General features: G+C 40.3%; 1 protein-coding gene across 1 annotated transcript; it reads left to right on the plus strand.

Annotated features, from left to right (window-relative positions):
• Positions 1 to 377: 377 nt before the first annotated feature.
• On the plus strand, positions 378 to 13,530 carry txnrd3 (thioredoxin reductase 3). The gene is made up of 16 exons (XM_062394767.1): positions 378 to 705; positions 1,374 to 1,434; positions 2,472 to 2,581; positions 4,104 to 4,211; positions 4,454 to 4,526; positions 4,635 to 4,754; positions 4,887 to 5,029; positions 5,481 to 5,596; positions 6,164 to 6,389; positions 6,594 to 6,686; positions 7,140 to 7,216; positions 8,419 to 8,575; positions 8,692 to 8,799; positions 9,199 to 9,294; positions 9,398 to 9,532; positions 12,325 to 13,530. The coding sequence occupies exons 1-16, from the start codon at positions 589 to 591 to the stop codon at positions 12,385 to 12,387; spliced, it is 1,803 nt and encodes a 600-aa protein (XP_062250751.1). The 5' UTR covers positions 378 to 588; the 3' UTR covers positions 12,388 to 13,530.
• Positions 13,531 to 23,344: the final 9,814 nt, after the last annotated feature.

The following is a 23,344-nucleotide window of genomic DNA, read 5'->3' on the forward strand; positions in this document are numbered from 1 at the left end:
AGATACTGATGCAATTGTCACATATTAATTATATATCAAGAAGATCTAACATAATCAATAATGAAGAAACGAACGATAACAACAACGAAGAAGAAAAGGAAATAAAAACTAGGAAAAGGACGCGATAGTTTCTCTTCAAATTCAAAGAAAGATTGAAAAACATCGATGGTTTTGATGGATTTTTAGTTTTGTGCTTTTATGACACGTAAAACGACAAGCCAGTGACGTTTTGTCGGTAGGTACGTTTTGAGGCACGAGATTGAACGCGCGGGCGGTGCTCTCCCTGTCACAGTCGTTATAATGGTTGTAGGCGGTGAGCGAGGAGCCGCGGATCGAGCGCACCCAGATAGTAAGAGCCCATAATAAAAGAGGTTTGGCGCGGCTGGTGCAGGAGCCACTGAGCACAGAGGAGAGCCCCAGGCCGGCTGCTTGTTACCGCGGGCTCCTGGAGAATCACCCACGAGACTGGAAGACGTTTTGATATCCACATACAGAGACTCGGAGCGGCGTCCTTACACTTTCCCTCCCCCTACAGCCAGTCGTGTTTCGAGGCTTGCCCCGCGCAGGCACACGGATATCTGCTGAAAAATGCCTCCTGTGGATCATGACACCGGGAAGAACGAGCTCAAATCGCGGATACAGCAGCTCATCGCTATCAACCAAGTGATGGTGTTCAGTAAAAGCTACTGTCCATTCTGCATCAAGGTGAGACGTCCGTGTCTTCGCAGGGGGTGGGGGGGCCGGAAACTTCCGTCTTGTCCCGCGTAGTGGACGGGCTCGGTCTAATTGCTGGATGGTCCTTGCTAAGTTAAGTCAGTCGGCCACTAGGACTTGCGCCCCAGTGCTAAGTTTATCACTACAGCGTTAGCAAAGCCACACAACGCGGCTAAGGTCAGACCCGGTGACAGGCAGTTTAAGGGCGGCACCTTGTACATGAACGTGTCAAGTACTATTACGTTAGAGTGAATAGTTAACAGCTCATCGCGGTTATAAAAGTTAAATAAGTCATAGCCCTTAGCTAACCGAGCAACTAAACTATGTAGTTCTCATATAAAACATGTGCTGTCGTTAAGGGTGTCCGGTGTTAACGAAAGCCTTATTCCTAAACGTTCCCACATAGCTAGTATCCCATAATAGCTTCGTTTCCTGTTGCCAAATCCTCTGATTCAACCCAACTGAGGCACTGAGGTTAACTACTTTTAACACATGATATTGGTCATGCTGTCCTGTTTATTATTAAGTTGTAGTGGTGAAGTTAGCTGTGAACAGACTCATCATTTTTTGCCTCTATAACAAAAGTTTGTTTACGGCTATTTGCCTATTGTTCATTAGGAAATCTGTACCACGTGACATTTGTCATTTTGTGTCTGCAGGTGAAAGATCTGTTCAAGGAGCTGAAAGTGGAGTGTAACTCGGTGGAGCTGGACCTATTAGGTGACATAGACTATTATTTATTATTTTACATTAAACGTATAATGATACGCGCCAAGTATAATGTTTTGTGTTGTCAGTTTGTTGATCTCTCATTTGCCTGCTATGTATTTCATCCTTAGATTAATATGGAATATAAAACAGATTTCATTCTATTTCATGATGTACTGCTGTTTCTTTGCAGCAGTCTAAAACTTGCTGAGTCACTCACAGAGGATATCTTGGCCTCGTGCCTAATCTGAGTAAACACCAACCTCCCTGCCCTGTCTCGCTGAGTTATTTCTATCAGTGTCTCAGCTGCTTTGTTAAACGTCACATGCAGGGACTTTAAAATCAATCACCATTACGAATATTATAGTGTTTGAACCTCAAGCCCACATCTGGTTGATTGTTTAACTTCCTGTCTAATCCTATCAGGCATGTTAAACAGCAGGTAACTATAGCAACCATGCTAATTTGCATTAAATTTCAACTTTTAAAGGTGAAACAGACTGTCAGGTTTAAAGCAGACTAAAAAGTCAAGAATATAAACTTTCATGGCATAGCAAGTTTGTGTTTTTTCCAATGCATTTGTGGATTGTCAGGTACTCTGTATGATGCGAAAAACAAATACACAGCCCAGAGCTATTACCTTATGAACAGTGCACACAGTATATGGAAGGAATGAGTTAATTTTTTTTCTAACTACCCCAGTGACTTGTACCCCTTTTTTACATAAAAAATATCAGTATTATACATGTATTTTTATTTTTTATTGTGGACAAACTCGTTCTTTCTCCGCCGGTGGGCCATGTATAACATTACAGACGTACCAGGAACAGAGATGCTCTCGCACCTTGTCTTGCCAGATTAGCGTGTTCACCCAGGTGTCACGTTTCATCACTGTTGGTCAGAGTTGATTTTAAGAAGAAAAACAACAAACCAACCTTTGTCTAGTCATTTGAGTGAATACCAATTCCCATTGCAGACAAAAGCCAGATGCTATGTTTTTGGCCAGTGGAAAGTGTAAATGTGTTAACTGTATTAACTCTTCCCCCCAGAGGATGGAACCAGCTACCAGGAGATGCTGCTTGAGATGACTGGACAGAAAACTGTTCCTAACGTCTTCATCAACAAGACGCACCTCGGGGGCTGTGACAAAACAATGCAGGTAGAGAACAAATGGGTGGATCTGTTTGACTTGTTTTGTTCTTTGCTGCTCACAGTACTTGTTGTGTTACTCAGTCAAATGGAATGTCCAGACACCAGAGACAGCGTTCAAACATGTCAGTTTGTTCCGAGTGACTTGATACCCAACACACAATTTTTTTTATATACATAGAAATGACTTGTGAAGGTCTACGTTTTTTACAGTACTGTTTTGCCATTCATTCACATTCATGCAATGTATCTAATGTGCAGCATTTGTCCGTCACATATCCCTCACACACTTGTGGCACAGCTGTCAGGGGTAATTTGGGGTTCAGTGTCTTGCCAAGAGCACACACAGTGAAGGACTTCCTCTGCTTTGGGGCCCTAATCTACCCAATCCTATCTGTAGCTGTGCGCAAACCACTTCTCCTGATGCTCTGTGTGTTTTCTCGTCATGCTTATTCTTAATTGAAAATAATATCTGCGAAAATTATTTTTGCCAGTGAGGTTTTTTCAGCCATTTGACAGCGAAGAAATGTATCAACATCAAGCAGTTCGGAATACTGGAAGAGTAATATTTCTAGCTACCATATTTCTAAACGCGATGCATTATTTATGTCATGTCATATACTTTGATGACAGAGATGCAATGCAGAACTGATTGGAAATAACATTAATGCTTTAAAATCCAAAAAAGATCTGTTTCCAATTTTAGATAAATTTTTGAGATTTTGATGATTTGAATAGTCACATAATCTGTAATCTGGATGTATTATGTTGTAGGTGGGGGTGTTACATTTCATGCAAAAGGCTATTTAAGTAAAAAAAGCAACAAAGTATGGACTTGCATCTATTTTTATGATAATTTTTTATTTGTATTTTTTATTGATGGGGTCAAAATGACACCAAGGATAAACCATGTTAGTAAATTTGAGAATAACAAGAGAGTTATGGTTTGGTAAGAGGTCAGGTCAGTGAGCCATAATAGCAAATACTACAAATGTGAGGAAAACGGCTAATGCTAATGTCTACTGAGTGGTGCTAATGCAGGAAAATATAAGGCTTGGTGGCGGGCCAGCTGCTCTCCCTTTGTATTTGCCACTGGTTGTGTAGTGAAAGGAGCTGGTATACCAGCATAAATAGGCTGCATATTAAGTATTGGATCTCATCAGCGCACCATGTGAACTTTTATTTCAGACATGTGAGGATTTGTTTTGTTCATGCGTTACATGTAGACGTCGGATCAAATTGGCATTAGGCAACGTTTAATAAATGTTTTATTAGATAAGTCTGTAAAATTATTTGTGAAAAGCTGTTAACTGTCTAACGCACTCCTGAACTAAATATTTTTTATAACTAATTCACTTGATTGTTTTCCTCAATGAATCCCTTGGTTTATAAAATGTTGGAAATTTGTGAAAAATATTTTGTTAAAGCTTAATGAAAGATCTTGAAATGATTTTCGTATTTGAAATTGGTTGTGGTTAGTGTAGCCACGTGATTTGTATTTTGGGTATTGATCAGTCTTGTGTTTGTGTCAGGCTTACAAAGATGGCAGCCTGCAGCAGCTCCTGAGTGGTGAAAATGAGTCCTACGACTACGACCTGATAGTCATCGGCGGAGGATCTGGAGGCCTGGCCTGCTCAAAGGTGACGAGATAAGCTGAAACACACTGACACTGGTACCTGTTCAAATTCCTAGAGGTTGCTGCTCTGTGGCGCAATTCTGTGGCTTGTCAGAGGATCTGATTGAAACTCAAGCTGTGGTTAATAATAACAGCAGTACACCGTTAAATTAGTTTGAGCCATTAACTGACAACTTCTGTTCCGATTTCAAAAGATGTTGGGTAATCTGTTAAACATTGCAGTAACATTGGCTCTGTTGACAACAGGAAGCTGCTTTATTGGGGAAGAAGGTCATGGTACTGGACTATGTTGTGCCCACACCTAAAGGAACCACCTGGGGTAAGATGCCTCTACTTCAGGATACCTACTTGGATACACATAATACAGTAATAATTTGCTAACTGACAATTTCCTTCTGTTGTTCATGGTTTCTGCTGGGTCAATCAGGTCTTGGTGGAACTTGTGTGAACGTGGGCTGCATTCCCAAGAAGCTGATGCACCAGACGGCCATGTTGGGTACTGCCATGCAGGACGCACGCAAGTTTGGCTGGGAGTTCGATGAGAAAGGTTAGGGGCTCAAATAAACAATACATAAGGTCCTGAAGTCTCAACAGCTAGCTGTAGTAAATTGGAAGCAAGCCGTTTCTAGAGGTGCGTATAGTCATTCTACTAATTACATGGATGTGTCTCTGTCCTCAGTGAAACACAACTGGGAGACGATGAGGACGGCGGTGAACAACTACATTGGCTCATTGAACTGGGGCTACAGAGTGGCACTAAGAGACAAGAATGTCAACTATGTCAATGCCTATGCAGAGTTCACTGAACCACACAAAATCAAGGTAAGTAAATACTTTTCATATAAAGGAACCTTTCTTTGTGTGAGTGGGAGCAGATGTTTAACTTGGATTGCTGGTTTGGTTTAACTCTTAAACGACTTGGCAATTTTTTTTTAATGTATATTAATTTCCTTTACAATGGTTGGTGAAGTTATCATCTCAAATCTCATCACTATTAAAGGCTGCCTTCACTGTATCTAGTCTGTCGTTATGGTGACCCAGTTTTCTTAAATCGACCATGCTAAACATCTGGCCTCCCCTACAGGCTGCCATCTCAACATTGTTGTCACTGGCCTTCCAACTTGTGATCACATTACTAGCTGCACCATGATTCATGAATGTTTCAAAACATCCTGTACATCATTGACAAATAGTTTCTTCTTGACGAATCAGTCCGCAGAACCGCTCCTTGCCTCAACAAAATTGAGAACTTCTGTTTTGTTTTTTCTGACAGGCGACAAACAAACGAGGGAAGGAGACATTTTATACTGCAGCAAATTTTATCCTAGCTACAGGTGAGAGGCCACGTTATCTGGGCATCCCTGGAGACAAGGAGTACAGCATCACCAGGTGAGCAAACAAGCTCCACTACATCCTACATGACCGCTGTACTGTAATAACAGATAGTTAATTATGCTTTGATACTTAAAGCTCTGTACAGAACCAGGATTCAGCGGATGTATGGTCTGTGAACACACAAACACGCCCTTTAATGATCTGGAGTCTTGTTGCGTCTGCAGGTGGAAATACCTTTGGGTATCCATAAATTTCCCAGCAGTCTAAATGTTGTGTAAGATTGTGGTGTTTCATGGGGTTATGCTGGCGTTTTGACAAACTGCAAATGGTCCCATGCTGCTCAATCAGTCCCACAAAGCAAAGCTGGAAGTTTGACACAATACACAACCCCAGTCTGGACACATCTGTAATGCAGTGTTATTTTGTGTCCATTACTGTTTTGTTTAACTGAGCATGTAGTATGAATATAGTATATTTTTATATTTAATCAGAAATCCTCTGCTTCCTGCTCTCACTTAAAAAGCAAACCAACAATTGTAAAGTTATGTTTGCTTGTCGGATAGCTTTGTTTTTACCTTGCACTGTTTGACGTCCTCCGCACTTTGTCTGTTGTTCCACAAGCGATGACCTCTTCTCGTTGCCTTACTGCCCGGGAAAGACTTTGGTTATTGGGGCGTCCTATGTGGCTCTGGAGTGTGGTGGTTTCCTAGCCGGCCTGGGCATTGACGTTACCGTCATGGTGCGGTCCATTCTGCTTAGGGGCTTTGACCAGGAAATGGCCAACCGTGCTGGAGAGCACATGGAGGAACATGGCGTAAAGTTCCTCCGTAAATATGTCCCTGTGAAGGTGAGTGTTAACTGGTGCTCTCCAATGGAAATGTTGTCAAATTGAATAATAGTCGAAAGTTAAAATTTTCAAATATGCATAACTCAGTTAATAAAATAAAACTCTACTTTTTTGAAGATAGATGTTGATGTAAAAAATGTGATCTTTTGTGACAGAATGTCAAAGATTTCTTTCCCCTCTGACTCTCCTGCATCTTTGTGTCAGATAGAGGAGCTGGAAGCCGGCACTCCTGGCAGGCTGAAGGTGACAGCCAAGTCCACAGAATCCGATGAGATCATCGAGGAAGAGTTTAACACTGTATGTACTCATCTATCGTGTCATCTTTCCTGTTACTCCATCCATGTTCTACAAGTTATTTATGACGTTTCTCTCTGGCCTCATGTTGTATGGAAGTCCAAAGTGTTCAATCATAAAAGACATGATATAATAAATTACCACATTAATATGTTGTACTTAAAATGGAAAGCAAAACATTAGTTTGTGTGGTAGTTAAAGAAATCATTAACACTAGAATTCTCTGAGGGGTCGAAGTAACAAATTAAATGATTCAAGAGCACATGAATGAAAAGAGGAGGAAAGTATCGAGTGATTTCATTTGATATTGGTTTGATGAAAACTGCAATGTTGATTTAGAAACTGCCCTTTTTTTCATAATTTTCTCAGAATGGAGAAAGGGAACTATTTATTTTAATTTACATGTAATTTCCTACTTCTTTTTCAACTAAATAAAAACCTTGCTCTGTTCTTTAGGTGTTGGTAGCAGTGGGGCGAGATGCATGCACTGACAAGCTTGGACTGGACAAAACAGGGGTCATAGTCAACCCAAAGTAAGTATATTATCTCCATTGTATCTTTTTTTTTTTTAAACTAGGCAGTCTTCTTTATTACTCATGGCAGCCTGTGCCTTTAAGAGTCATAGTGCAGTCATAGTGATTCAGCAGTTCTTTCCGTCCTGTGGCTCTCTGGGGGGTTGTGTGTGTATGCTGGGGATTTGATCAAGACGAACGAGGGGGGTTGTCTTGTTAGTAAAGTGAGAAAGCCTTCATACAGTTTATCAGCAGGTTATCAAAGTGTAAGAAGTAAACATGCAGTTTTATTACTTTACCTCATCTACTCAGATTGATTAGACTCAGTTTGGCTTCATGTTCCTCTTCTATGCATTTTCTTTGGCCCCTCTTTCCTATCCGTTTCAGGGATCTGGTTAGAAATCCAGAGCTAAACGGCATGTTTTGCAGTTGATAATTTATTGCTAATGTTACTGAATTGTAATGTTTTCTTTGAGGATATCTTTCTACTTCTTTTAATGACTGAACGGTTCAGACTGAGGCTAAGAGGGATTAAGAGAGCATGAGGCCAGTTTGAGAGTGCTCTGAGTCATATGCCCCAGTCTTATGACCATAGTAGTATTTAGATGAAGCTGACACACAGCCTCAGGGGCCACTTTAAGGTTTGCCTGATCTGCTGCTGTACAGGGTAGAATGTATACATAGTTTATAAAAAATACAGCTCCACACACATCGCTCCATGCAGCCCAACATGACCTTATGGTGCAATCACACTGAACGCGCAATGCATACAAAGTCAATGCAAAGATGCACAACTTGCATCTCTCACCCCGGGCGTAGCACCAATCAGATTTGCAACAGATCTACAATGCCTGTTTGCCTCTCTTCTTGGGGAGAACAGGTGAATACTCCCAAGTTGTGTCTATTAGCTTGTTTCCCTCGATTAACCCAAATGACCAAATCACACGTTTCATGCAGAATTTGTGGTGAACGCACCATTCGATCTACTTTATTCTGATCGGTGCCTTATGATGGTCTTTTTGTGCTGCTGGTCTTCAAGAAAAATGTGTTTACCTTTTTTAGTCATTTAATTCCAATATTATTATTATATTTCTAAGCGCAATGTCAGATATAATATTCGTAAAATGTCAGCAAATACATGTCATTTCATTACACTAAAAGCCACAATATTTAGATTAGGCATGTTTATTCTTCCTTGCTGAATTCTCCCTACCAACCTCTAGGAATGGAAAAATTCCAGTGAACGATGAAGAGCAGACCAATGTTACCCATATCTACGCCATCGGAGACATTCTGGAGGGCAAGTGGGAGCTGACGCCCGTCGCCATCCAGGCTGGCAAGCTGTTAGCCCGACGCCTCTATGGAGGATCAACGCTCAAGGTACATGGGCATCAAGAGACACTTGGTCAATGATTTCCCTCTGCCCAATCTTGCAGCAGATTGGAGGATTTATTGTAACTGACAACAAAGAGTAATTATTAAATCTGTTTGTGCAGTGTGACTACATCAACGTTCCCACGACTGTTTTCACTCCACTGGAGTACGGCTCCTGTGGTCTGTCAGAGGACAGAGCCACTGAGCTCTACGGGCTAGACAACATTGAGGTGACGCATGCACACTCTCACACAAACTCATTTGAATAATGTATTAGTTGTATTGAACTGTGCTGACTCACTTTGGCATGTTGGTAAACTTGTGTTTTTTTTAATGTGAGATGAAGGTTGTTGCCTCTGACTGTAAAAGAACTTGTCCAGTCAGATAGTTTTGTCTTCTGCATATTTGTAGCTATGTGACAATCATTGCTCTTAACTGTCTCCTGTTTTTTGTGTCGATGGTCCGTGTGACAGCCACAAGATATATGTCGCTCCATTCATTTTAATTTAGTAATACAAGTCCTGTGTTGTATTCATTTCACACATCGGATCTAGTCATTTTATTTATAAAATGCAGCTAGTTGGTGTTTACTGCCATGGAGCTTCACTGTGTTTGTTGTCTGTGTTCAGGTGTACCACAGTCTGTTCTGGCCTCTGGAGTTCACTGTGCCTGGCAGGGACAACAACAAATGCTACGCCAAGATCATCTGCAATAAACTTGACGATGTGAGATCAGTAATACTTTAATATATTTGTGAGAACTAGGAACATAGCAACTAACAACTTTAACTCCTTGACATGTCACATAAATGATGTGTTGGTTTTGTAGGATCGAGTCATTGGGTTCCACTACCTGGGCCCCAACGCAGGAGAGGTGACGCAGGGTTTCGGTACAGCCATGAAATGTAGAGTCACCAAGGAGCAGCTGGATGGCACCATTGGCATTCACCCGACCTGTGCTGAGGTGAGAAGACAATTCATTCTATGTCCGAATGTATTTTTCCTTGCTTCTGCACCAGTGACAGCTGTGGCCAGAGGTATAATGTTTTTGGGTTCGTTTCTGAACCCCTTGAAATGATTTCTTTAAACTTGGTAGAAACCTTGACTGGAACACAAGGATAAAAATGTCATATGTATCCCTTTCCCTCAGTGGTCGGACTCAGTTTTGGTCACTTCAGTTAAATTCAAGCCAACAGTCTGTACTAATAGTTCTGTGGTCAGTTTCCCAAAGCAACCCAAGGCATCTCAGTGTCTGGAGGGACCACTAACGTTTTCACTTTAACTGAGTTTATGCTTAAATGTCAACTTCTTACAAGTGGTCTGAAAGTCCAAACAGTTTTTCACAAGGCAAACAAACAGAACCATGGGCGTGTTTTATCCCTAACCTCTTTGGGTTGGACTCAGTTGTGGTCCGTTGGTCCAGACCATAGTTTGAGGTACCTTTTCACACCAAACAAGGCTGGTGAGAAAGCACCTCAAAGCAGTTCTGACTTAGCAACTACATCACACCTCACCTTCACTCCAGCAGATATTTGTAACAGGACGTTTAGCTGTGAAAATTCCCCAGTGTCTTGTAATAAGATAAAAAGTGGCACGACATCAAAAATTTGTTCAGACCTGATGCAGAGCTGTGGCAGAGCTGTGGCATTCTGTAGCTGTAGCTGGGGCGTGGCTTCTTAATGCGTAATTTAGCCTGAAGGTAGGGCGTCTTACCTTTTGAGCCAGAAAACAAGTCAGTCTGTTTTTGACTGTTTAAAAAACTGTTAAACTCACATTAGACTAATCACAGAGCAATACGAAGACTTTCAGTCTTATGTCACTTTATCTAACCAGGCCTAGTGCTTAGGAAACATGGCGTAATGTAACAGAACGTGACTGTTTCACTCTTTCAAATGTCTGTTAACTAACCACTAAGAATTTGAAAATGCAGAACTGATGGAGGAAACGGTTTGTGTAGATGTCATGCCAGGACATTACAGAATTGCACTTGGGTTTCTTGAAAAGTATGAAATGTGATTAAGACAGACAGTCAATCTGCTGTTTGAATGATCTGACTGTGCCACACATTTGGTCAGATCACATTAATTCACAGTCTTAACACATCTGTGTTTCTTATCGGTTGAAAGGTCATTCTTGTTTTATTTTTTCAATTTTTTTTTTCAAACCTCGACCTAATACTAGCTGAACATTAAGGCTTTTATAGATAAGGGAATTTCCTCAAACCAAACGCCACAGGGGAAAATCCTTTCACAGTGACAGTCCTATGCTTTTCATGAATTAATCCTAGTATCTTAAGATCCCAGCAGCATTATTCTGATGTGGTAGAGATGGTAAGATTCACAAAGTTGTTGGCATACCACAAAGAGACTAGTGTTGTCACGATACCAAAATTATGACTTCGATACTATAACTGCCAAAATATCACGATACCCGATACTTTCGATAGTCTATCTGATAGTAATAAATTAAACATCTGTAAGGTTACCTTTTTTACCAGCTTGTTCCTGCCCAGCTTTTTGGACACTTAACAAATGGCATTCCTATTAGTATTAGCCTACAGGCCCACATGGGTGAAATTTTAGGTTATTTTGCATGTATAGCGGTTACTTAATTGAGTTTAATTTTGACAATGAACTGAGCTACGTTCTTGCAGCCAAATTGAAAGCTAGATCAACGTCTTAAACGAGAATACATGCAATAGGGCAAGAACACATTCAAGTGATTCGGGTGTAATGTTTCGAAGTGCGCAAAAACAAACACGCGTAACATGAGGGAACTTCACGTTAATTTGTCAAATCAGCATCGTATCAGGCCAGCATGATAAAACCAGGAGCCGTGACAAATTAACGTGACGTTCCCTCACGTTACCTTTCAACATATGATTGCGGCCCCTGGCTCCCGAGAAAGAATGACTTTTTTTACTGCTCCGCCATTAAAGAGATGCGGACGGCAAAGCATTAGTTGTGCCGCACATTCACCCTCCCGTTCGCCGATGTACTCCGTGCATCTTTCTTTTCAATAAGCCGCGGACGGTCGGCAAGATCCATGTCTCCCCTGAGAACACTCGCTGTGAGTGAGGGCCGCCTGCATGTGTGAGAGCTGGCAGCCCCGCCCCTCGCAGTCTGCATGCAGAGTGACAGGGAGCGGAACAGCGAGTGCGCTCTGATTGCTGCTATTTCAATGAAGTACTGGTACTAAAAATATGCAAAACCGTATCGTTTTTAACGTAAGGGTACCGCGGTACCTTTCTAGTACCGGTACACCGTGCAACACTAAAAGAGGCCCTATTAGCTGTTTCCACTTTGTTTTTAACGCTGCACGTATCTGTAATCGGCGAAAACAAGCGATAAGCATGCATGTCAGGGACAGAGTAACTGCATGGTGCTCAGACACAAACAAAATGCCTGTTGGGCTTGGTAGATTTTTCTCAGACATGTTTGGACAGAAAAGTGTTAACCATGCTGCACTTCATAAATAAAATAGTCCCACAGTAAGAATGGATCGTACCATATCTATCAGTAGCTGCCTCATGTATCTTTAAATTACCTGATCAACTTCTATTGCCCCTGATGTTTTAGTGTTTGCAATTACATTTCATTATCAACTTATGCCACATTTTTGAGTTTGATCCACCATATTCACTCTTTTTTAGTTTGATTCCAGGGAGCCTCTAGAAAAAGTGAGGACACAATGTCTGTAAAAGCCACATAATGAAACTGCACTGCCTAACATGTGTGTGTCTCTATATCCCCTCAGATCTTTACCACCATGGAAGTGACCAAGAGCTCCGGTGGAGACATCACCCAGTCTGGCTGCTGAGGTTAAACCCTGCTTGTTTAGCGGGCTGCTCTCACGTGCCACTCCCTCTCTACTTCAACAGTAAAGCTCAGCCTCCCCTCACACTGCTCACTTTACAGGGCAGCTGTGTCTCAGGACAAGGCTCACACCACAGCCAGCGTCTGGATCATTTTGTTTCACCCATGAGCTGAGAGGGGGCTGAAAGAATCCCGAGCTGAGACTGAGCGAGTCTCCAGCTCTGAGGAAGTTTAATGTGAGGGCAGCCTGCTGAACAGCGGGGTTACTCTGCTGATCTCCTGGGCTTCACCAGTGTGATGTTCTCAGAGAAGCACCAACACACACACACACACCCTTTTGAGTGTGAGTGTTTGGGCTGTATTTGACGTCCTGGCCTGTAACCTCTAATGATGAGGTGGGCGAGGATCGATGTCCCTCTGCAGAAGCACCTGATGGTCCCCAACCCTTCGTCCAACCCCAACTTAAAACATTTATCACTCACTCCCCAGTTTACACCCGGTGCGAAGGCTGAATTAGACTTCACTAGAACAGATTGAAACGAGCATACACAGGGTTTGAATGGCTGCACGGCTCTGAACTCTGCTGCAGCGTAATTATTTCATCTGGTGTCTGTGTGTATTTGTCGATTTTTAAATGTTGAGCCTTCATCATTCAACACATTCCTCTTATTGGATCTTCATATAATATAAAGGTCTGAACATGTTGTCAATATTTGTGTCTGGTGTGAGGAGGCACCAGGGTTTTTCTGCCGTGACGAGAACATTTGTCTCTCCAAAGTGTTTATTTAAAACAAGTCTGCACAGAGAAGAAGAGCCAGCCGGTGAACACCTCTCAAACCTCTGCTGTGCTGCATCACAACATGCTCAGACACCATCAAATGGAAAATAAATGGAGTTGTACTGAATGTGGTTTCAACAAAACATTTTCTTAAAATTTGTACTATTATTAATTTAATGCTTTGTGTGTTGCATCTTGCTGTTTGCCTCTGCCTTATCTGTATGTAAGCGATATATTCAGTCTTCTAGAGGACAGTACTCTGGGTGCTCTCAGTGAGTTAGTCATTGATATAAACGACTTGTTCGTTGGTGTCAACCCACTTTAGATTACTTCTATCTTAAGATGTAATAAAGGAAGAGTTAACCTTCACTTTGTCTGACTCTTCACTTGTGGAAACACATTTATAAATCAATAAAGATAACTGAAACAGGGTAATTGATTCGTTTCTCTACAGATGTCTTGTTCCCTCATATATTCTTACTGGTTTATAGTCAGAAAAGTGGCATATTGCTGGCATAAGTTATTAAGGGACCAGCCTAACATGTTGACTTTTCAACAGTTACCACTGTTGTTTTTAGTTATTGATATGCCATTACATAAAGTTATAGACTGTCTGCAACAAGCGTTGTTACTTAATTGATTTACAACCACTGATGAAAAGATGCAGTCCTGTAACATGTTGATAAAGTGTCTTATGGAAATGGAGACTTGACTTTATCAACAGTGGTGATAGTTAGGAATACATTTATGCACATTACATAATGCCCCATGGTTCACAATTGAAATTGTGATATAGATAATTTTGTCGATTTTAACAGTGTATATCAATAGTGACATAGTCCATACTTGACATTTGTCATTTGAAGAAACACAAACTCTAAATATATCTTCCCTCCTCAATGACTATTTTATTTAACATTTTATCTCAAATTGTATTTAATGAAGTCACTTCCTCACCCAACAGCCAATCATATGAAACCTACAATATGACATAGGGTGACAGTATCATTAGGAAAAATGTCATCATGATTTACCTTAAAAAAGGAAATAATGAGCTCCCTTTACAATCGAGAAAACATTACAATCTGACACGATTTAATCCTCATGGAATAGATTTGATTACTTTGTATTTATTTGTCTCCCATTGAAGACCCTTACACTGCAGCACAGTTTAAATGAAGGAGGTGAGGTCGGGGGGATATTTTGAGCACTGTTCATTGACAAGGATCCCAACCACCATGAAGGGGTCCTCTATTCACATCATCTACATCAGAGAGCGGCACAGAGATATTAGCATCATTTCAACCTGTGTGTGTGTCTGTGGGACCATTCAGCCCCCACAAGTGCTCTTCATCAATAGCATCTGGGCTGGTGTGAAGCTTTTGTCGGCTTCGTCGGCTCAGGTCTCAAAACGCTGTCACCTGCGCTGGCTGCCATGACGACCACAGCTTTGATGGGGTTTATCTTTTTACCTCCACGCCAGAGACAGCCGGTGGTAGGAGGCACTATGTTTTTGGATTGTCCTGTTCCCTCCAATGCAATATCTCAAGAATGGAAATTCAGGGACTTACTGATACGATTTTGGTGATCAAAGGTCAAGGTCAATTTTTGGCAGCCGAAGTTCCCGGTGGCCTCACAAGTATGTCTATGTTCTATGATATCTAGAGATCAGCTTGAGGAAATGTCTTCCAATTTTACACAAACGTTTACTTGGACTAAAAGATGAATTGATTCGATTTTGGACGTCAAAGGTCAAGGTCACAATGACCTCATGGTACAGAGTTTCAGCTGTCAAAGGTAAAGGTTAAACTGACCTTTCTATGAAAAAAATACTGTTGTAATACCTACACAGAATCTGCACTGGTTTGGGCAGAGGCATACAACCACAGCACAGGAATGTTATCGAGGACAATCTATCAGTGATATGAGATAACTGATTCACCAGTGTGTGTTATTCTAGCAGCTCATACACAAACAGGCCTGTTCACATGTTCTTGAGGCTGCACGTGCAAAGCTGGAACAGAAATCTGAGCTCAGATGAGGTGGAGCTACATGCAATTCTGTGGAATTCTTTATTCAGTTTAAAGGATACAGATTGGTCTTGTTATTGCTGTTTTGAGTCTCTCTCTTTGGTTGTTTTTGAATTTATTTTAAGTAATGTAATGCTTATTTTGTGTCTCTAGTCTTATTGTGTCTCTTTCTGGCTGTTTTGTGTCTTGTTCATGTAAAATTAATCTGTAGTTTTGCATCCATTTTTGGTCGCTTTGCATCTTTGTCTTTGCTTTTCTTTTGGTTGTTCTGCGTGTTTGAGTGGCAAAATGTCCTCACAACATAAAAAAAAACGATCAGAGAGCAATTTACTCTACTTATGTCAATGGATCAAAACATGTAAACATGAAAATTAAGCAAACAATGATAACAATCAATTTGTTGCAAGTATGTTTTTCCTGCTTGCCCAGTTGAGTATGTTTCCACTGTATTTGTGAGAAAAATCTTGCTGCAGCAAACTTACACATGTTGCAAAAAATGAAATCCTTTTATTACTCAACCACCCACACATAAGGAAGAGACATTCTAAAGAGCCAATGTTGCAAACTTGGATGGCCACACCAGCAACCACACACGGAAATTCAGCAACATGGTGGGTGCAAATAACATGTTGGGTGCAAATAACACCTAATTTGCATCCACATCAGAGATAAATAACTGGACACATAGATTTTTGTTTCATACAACATACTTCATTTATTTATATATTTCATTTCTGTGATAATTAATACATTGTTCTCTGAGTGACCAGTTCCTGGGGGTTGCTGCTGGAGTCATCTGGCCGTTCATCAAAAGAAGGCCCCGCTGCAGCGGACTACCTTAAATGGATCTGAGCATTAATTGGACTGCACCATTGCTCTTGTAATCATGGGGAGGGACATTGTTTCCTCTACTGTTTGATGTTTATGTTTAATTATTTTTCCTTAGTTAATATTACATGGCCTTATACTGGGGTGTTATGTTGTGTATGTAGTTTGTCTTCAATATTAGTATTCTAAATCTACCCTTTTTGTTTGAATGGCTTGATCAACTACATATGTTCCCCTGTGTAAGTTGAGGGGCAGTTTTCGTGGTGATGGTAACTCGACTTCACTTGTTTCCGGAGGCTAGTTTGGTTGGTTGACCTTTTACTGGCCAAGTTCTGTGAAGTTTATTCTTTTGCATTTTTGATAATGAAAACAAAATTAAAATACAATTTTTTCAAAGAACCTGCCTGTGGCTGTCTGATCTTCCTGCTCGGTCCCTGACACACACCAAGACAGGACAAATCACTGTGGGCTTGTCTCTTCTCGTGTCATATAACTTGATCTTTTATAGACCTGAACTATGGCTTATGGTATTGTCTGTCTGTAATAAACCTTGGTAATAATAATATGACCCTCGTTTGAAAGACTCCATTGACTCCTTCTTTGGACTAACCTCTTTAGAGGAAGGGATTCAGGATAGAATGTCCTAGAAAAGCTGAAAGTTGCCAGAAGGAAACTGGAGCCTTCACGGACACGGAGAAGTCACAATGACTCGATGGTTTCAACAGACTTCTTATCACCACTGAGCTGCACAGGCCATGGGTGAAACCCAGGCACCCATTATGTAATCAAATCACACATTAATTGACTGTGGAGTCATAATGACGAGAAAATGTCTTTGCATTGTCCTCGCTGCCAATGTTTAACCAGCGATGAATTTCAACTATAACACTTTCACACTGCTCTTTTACGTGGTTATTGATTAACAGGATTTTTCCAGTAAGGAGTGGTTTTACCTGGAAAAGCTTTTCTCATTTCCCGTAAGAATCAGGGGAGTGGGTATAGCTGGACAAAAGAAGAAATCAGAAAAAATCTCATTCATATCCAACATAATGAAGAATTAAATCAATAATTCAAATGTACAAAAACTGTTTAATTATGAGCTAAGGAGTTTAAAATGAGACTCCATAACACATTATTGATCTTTTATTAAACTTTAATTCATGGTTTTGTTTGAAATATACATCTTAATTAACCGAGAGAATCATTGCCTTAATTTTTACTCCAGAACGGGCCTTTAGAGACAGCTGTAAAATCTGAAAACATATTCTAAAATGTACTGGGAGCCGATGAAGAGAAGCCAAAATCAGAGTTATAATTTTTCTCCAACTAGATTAAGTGAGAGGTCTAGCAGCTGTAATTGATGCTTGTCTTTATGTAGGCAATATGCATTAGGGAGAAGATCTGGGCTCTTGAACACGATTCGTCTCCCTGTGGCACATGTCCTGTTCAATATTTAATAATGTGTTGATTTGACATAAATCACAAGTTGTATGACAGAGGTGAAGGAGCTCCAGACTCTGGGTCTCAACTCTCAGTTTGTGGCTGTAGCCACTCTGCTGCTGCTGACACTCATCAGCCTCTAGGTGGCAGCTCAGTCTTACTAATGGGTGTGCGTTTAACTTTTAGGTACTTTCCACGTTTATTACAATGCATACACAATCAAATATCGTATATTTAAAAGCAAGTACTTTTACTCAAATCAAGTCCATGTGTTACTTTTATTTGAGAACATTCTTATCTATTTATTTTCACTTTTACTGAAGTAAGATGTTGTAGTACCTCCTCTATCACTGCTCAACAGCATGTTTTATGACAGCATGACAGACTTTACAACATAATGTGCACTAGACCTTTACATCTTCAAAGCAGGGGTCATAGGTAAGCATCACTTCCTGCTGACCACACCAAAATGAGTTACAATGATTCAGCAAAATCTCTTCATTCATGCAGGTTACATGCAAACCAGGCTCTGTCTCGTCTTCCTTTGCACTGATGTACAGAACTTTTGGTGTCCTCTGCTCTTTTGTACATTATGTTCCCTTTAAAGCAGCATGTGCCTCCTCCTCCTCCTCCTCCTCCTCCTCCTGCTCTGCTGCAGAAAATGTGTTTGTAATGAACGTTGAGAGGAGTGCTCTGGGTGTAAAGTGTCTCTCCAGCTGGAAGTTCAGATTTGGACTCGTGTCGGATACATAGAGAGAATACAGATCTGCTCTCCTTGCATCATACGCCACACAGCTGCAGGACAGAGGGGACAGAAACATGCAGCGGAACTGTTCTGGCTCCCTGACGTCCTCTATCCTCTGTTCCTTTGCTTTTACTTTACCTATGTACTTATTTATCAAGGGCTGTATATTAAAGCATTACTCGCTTTTACACATGGAAATTAGTTTACAGCAGTTGAGGAGTATAACTGCATATGTAAATCTAGAAATACTGCCTCTGTGACAATTGCAGTTTACATCCATGTCCGTTCACTGTTGTGTGTAATGTATGTGGTAAAGACTGAAGGAATGGAAAGGGAGGTATTAAGTCTATTTTGTCCTAATTAGATAATTATCCATTGTTGAGTCATGGCTTGTGTTTCATGACATCACACTGACCTTGAACTTGACTTAAGGGAACATTTGTGTAAAATTTGCCGAAATTTGCACATAACGTTCCTGAGAGCCGAAAACATAATAGTGGGGGGGCTAAAATGATACGATGAAGAGTTGTAATGGCTCTAGGGAGATATACAAATTACCTCCAGTGATGTCATCACCAGCATCAGTTGTGGCTGATCAGACTACAAGTTTGAAAATGATAAATATCTGAGGGGTGTTGTGTGTGAAGTGCGTCACTAATAATGAAAACAATCTAGCACAACACAACGGATTAAGCCTTTTTAAACCAGTTGTTTGTGTAGTGCAGAAAACTGAGGAGGAGCTGGCTGATCGGCAAGATGAGAGTTTCCTTTCTGGTTTGATTCAGTCACATCTGTTATCAGCTTTAACATTTAAAATGTGTTCTTACTCTTCCAAGATACTTAAATGTCCCAGTTTAAACAGTTTGTTTGAATTTCTTAATAGACACATTAACAACTTGTCAAACAAAGTGTATGAGGAGGAATTTTGAATGAATTTTTTTTATTAATGATATATTAGTATTAACTACCTATGATTTCAAAATATTTAACCAAATGTTTACCCTACTTTCTCAGTAAAATACATCAGGTTGAACACCAGAACCGGTTTTGGTACTGTGGTTTAGAGAAGTAGCATCCATCCTTCCCTCAGCTGACAGACAGAATTAGGCTAGAAAGTCTACATTGCCTCAGCTTGCTTCCATCAAGGAGTACAGTAAAAATAACCTGAAGGATTCATTGGTTGTAACTGTAACTCTGAGACATCAGTAGCATTCCTTTAGATCAGGTTAATGCAGATTTAAAAAAAACAAAATTGTTTTTGTTTCTTCACATATGTCCCAATTTAAAATGATGTGTGTATGATAATCTTTCATAAATAATGAAGACACCATAATGGAAGGTTTATTTCACTTGTATTGTGTTATCGTTATGATTGCATTCAATATTTGTTAAAGAGCTTTCATATAATTTTCCATCTTTTGCTGTTAAATGCCATTTAATCTAGTTAAAATGATCTCTCCAGGCAGAAGCTCCTGATAGTTTTTACCCAATTTCATGTTGGGGGATGTTATTACCTCATATATCTGTCAGCAGCGCACAGCTCCATGCACTTTTTCCATCTGCTTTCTCCTAATAAGCAGTTGGGAACATATTGCACCGCTCAGACCAATTTTGCATCTATTTGTAGTCATTTTGTGTCTCTCTGTGGTCGTTCTGCATCTCCCTCTGGGCCTCAGGGTGTGGGCCGGGTACGCCTGTTTAGGTTCTGTCCACATTTGGAGGAAAATAAAGTCAGTTTGACTGTTTTAAGACTTTTCTCATTGACTTTAGATTCAAACTGGCAGATCTGTAACCTTTGACCATGCATTGACTCTGTTTGATCGGTCAGTCGCTAGAGCGAATGTGCCCTGACTCTTGGCCAGTCCCAACCCACAGACGGTTACCCCATCATTCAATTCTCAGACAGTAAACACTGACAGGCTTCACACCGTCTTACCATCAGGCCTGGGGTTTGATCAGTCGCATGGCTCCTAACTCATCCTGACTTCTCCCAGGGATCTGATCTGTGATGTCAGGGAAGACAGGCCTGAGGAATGCAGGGGAGGTCACAGGTTGATGGCCGCTCAGCAGGAAGTGCTCTCCACTCTAATTAGCTGAACTTAGGGTTGTGATTTCAGATGGACGGAGCCAGATTAAAGTCAAACCTTGACGGCCTCGCTGCAGTCATGTGCTCTCCCCCTGTGGAGGTTCTACTCCCTGAGATGCCTCCATCCTTTACAACGTGGGCCAAGTGGATTTTTGTGTTTTATGAACTTTTTTCCCCGACATTTACTTAAGCTCAACACATTGAGCAAGAGCCAAAGTCCTACGTGGATCAAGAGTCTCTGGTTCGGTTGAACTTTGTTCCACCAGACTCATCTCGTCACTTCTTTCCTTAAACAGGGAGGATTGGGAGACAAGAATTTCCTGTAAATTTCCTGAGGGACAGATTATAAGAGAGTGGGACTGTGACTGCAGCTGTACCAGGAAGTGTTTGGTGAAAAGGACATTGAAAATGTCAAGCAGATAAAATCTCAGTTCTGTGAATTGCAGCAGAAGTGCTTCATTGTTTAAGTGGAATTGTATGTACTATTTGTAAAGTTACTTTCTCCTTTAAACTCCATTACATACAGTATACAATGGAACACAACCTGTAACGTCACAGATCATTTAAAATTGTGTTGTTTTTTTTCTTTGTTTATGTATTGTCTATCATTATAATAAACTTACCACTTAAAACATTTATATTGCTAATATTTCTGTTGTTGATTATCTGCATCGGGAAACAGATCTGTGAGTTTATCATTGCCTGATCTTTGTCCTTACTCATATTTGTGTTTCAGCTAAGCACCAGTATTCTTGTGTGTTCTTGTGTGTTCTTGTGTTCATGTGTGTGTGTCTGTGTCACAGTTGAATGAGGAATTCGACCAATTCAGAATGAGGCTGCGGGAATAAATCATGAGAAATGTAAAAATATAAATAAAAAAATACAAACATGCACAGGAGAAGATAATTTAATGGTGAGTGATGAAGTGCTACAGAGGAGACATGTGGTGAAATCAGCAGCAGATGTCTTGGCTGAACACCAGTCCATCAGTTTGTCACATCTTGGACTAAGGTTGATATTTGTGGCACTAGAGCTGTGTGAAGACAACAAGATAAATATTGACTTGCAGCGGATATGCTTTGCGTTTGGCTTCAAAATAAAAGCAGAAACTTAACTTAATATTTTTTTATTTAACGCTTACCCATTTATTAAACAGCACAATATATGTGCAGGCCTATGTTTTCATGGCCTTCTATTTTAGTATTTAGGTCCTTTTATCAAGTTAAGATACAAGTGGGGGAGAACAGGGTGGGTCGAGCCAGTGCATAAGATTAGCCACCCCATGTATGTAGATAACCCTTAAAGGAAATATTTATGATGTGACCACAAATTAAGAAAATGTGTAGTCATTCCATTTTTGACTCAAGCACATGGAGAGAGTGGAAAGCAAACCAAAGCAATTCAGCTTTGTGTAAAGCACAGTGCATCATGTTTCTAAAGTTATCAGTCTAGTATCTTAATTAAAATAGATATGTTTTTAACAATATTACATGTTAATTTAAGTCAATTTAAGGCTACAAAACAAGGTACTAAACTTAACACAACTATTGAGCTGAGGTACTAAAATTACTAAATTTAAGCAATGGTCAGTCATTTTTCACCGCTCACACACACACACACACACACACACACACACACACACACACACACACACACACACTAACGTGCACTCCCATACACACATAGTGTCATGGTTACAAGTTCATGTTGATGTTTGATCTCTGTTACAGACGTTACAATGTTCATGTAATAAATACCTACCTGATAATGTTAATTTAAGTCACACAAACATGCTGTACGTACAAAAAAGTACAAGAAAACTTTATTTCTGTTGCTGGCAGACAAAGATCAAAGTTTAATCCTACTCTAAAATGTATAAGTCACATGTTGAACAGTAAACATTTATATGGTTTTACTTTAAGTATTCATGTTTTGCCTTTGTTAAATTGATGGCATGGATTTTGTCCCATTTTAACATCAGCTTTTAATAGTGGCACCATTTAGCCACAGAAGACTCAATTTACCCCATCACCATGATCATTTTACCCCACCATGGGGTAAGTTGTGCCAAAGGAGCAACTTTTTGGATGGGTCACTGTTCTGAAACCATAATAATTAGATTACTTGTTTTAATATCCATGGGAACACAAGAACCTGAGTTATGTTTGTTTTGCAGTAAAATCATGAAATGTAAAAAGTGTCTCATCTTACCCTGTTCTCCCCCACGACTGAGAAAAATATTGCATTACATGTACAAGGCCTTCATTCAAGGATTATAAAAGTATTCCAGCAGCATTTTAAAAGTGTCCCTGGAGTCTTTCTATATATATTACAAATTTTGTTTCTAGAAACTTTATCTGTGAGTGGAGCAAAAGCAGGCAAGACTATTTATTTTTATAATGTGATTTGAGGTCATAATCACCTTCAGAAATCACCAGCACAGTCGTCAGGGGCAATCTGGGGTTCAACATGTTACCCAAGGACACCTGGGCATGTCGATTGGGATCAATTACATTTAAATAAACCACTTTCCTCAGCTGGAAACCAACGTATACAGATATATTCAGTGGTATAGTTGATTTTATCAGATCCAAAGCTTTAATTAACACCATGGTTTAAGTCACAGAATTTCACACAACTTGGGCTCTAAACTATTTTTAACCTTGAAATGTCACCCTTACTCAATTGTATCACTTGAATAATAGTTTCATGCGTTTTTTTTTGTCGATTTTCCTTGCTCTTGTTGAGGGTTAAGGAGAGAGGACTTTGCACATTGTTAAGCCCTAAGAGATGAACTGTGAGTTATGAATATGGGATATTAGAAAAAAAATGTGATCGATTTATTTTAGTTCCTGGGGTTGGCTTGTTAATCTGCTCCAGGTTTTCAGGTCCTGTCAGCAAGAAAGATTCTCACGGTTTCTATTTGGACTGGCGAATGAAGGCGAACACAGTGTGTTGGTTTTATTTTGAAACCTCGTAACGGAAACGTGAAAGCAGTGATGTGGCTGCAGCCCAGCTCATCGGGTGCAGACTCAGACCCGTGTGGAGAGAAAG

Source organism: Platichthys flesus, chromosome 2, assembly GCF_949316205.1.
Source record: "Platichthys flesus chromosome 2, fPlaFle2.1, whole genome shotgun sequence".
Classification (NCBI taxonomy): Eukaryota; Metazoa; Chordata; class Actinopteri; order Pleuronectiformes; family Pleuronectidae; genus Platichthys; species Platichthys flesus.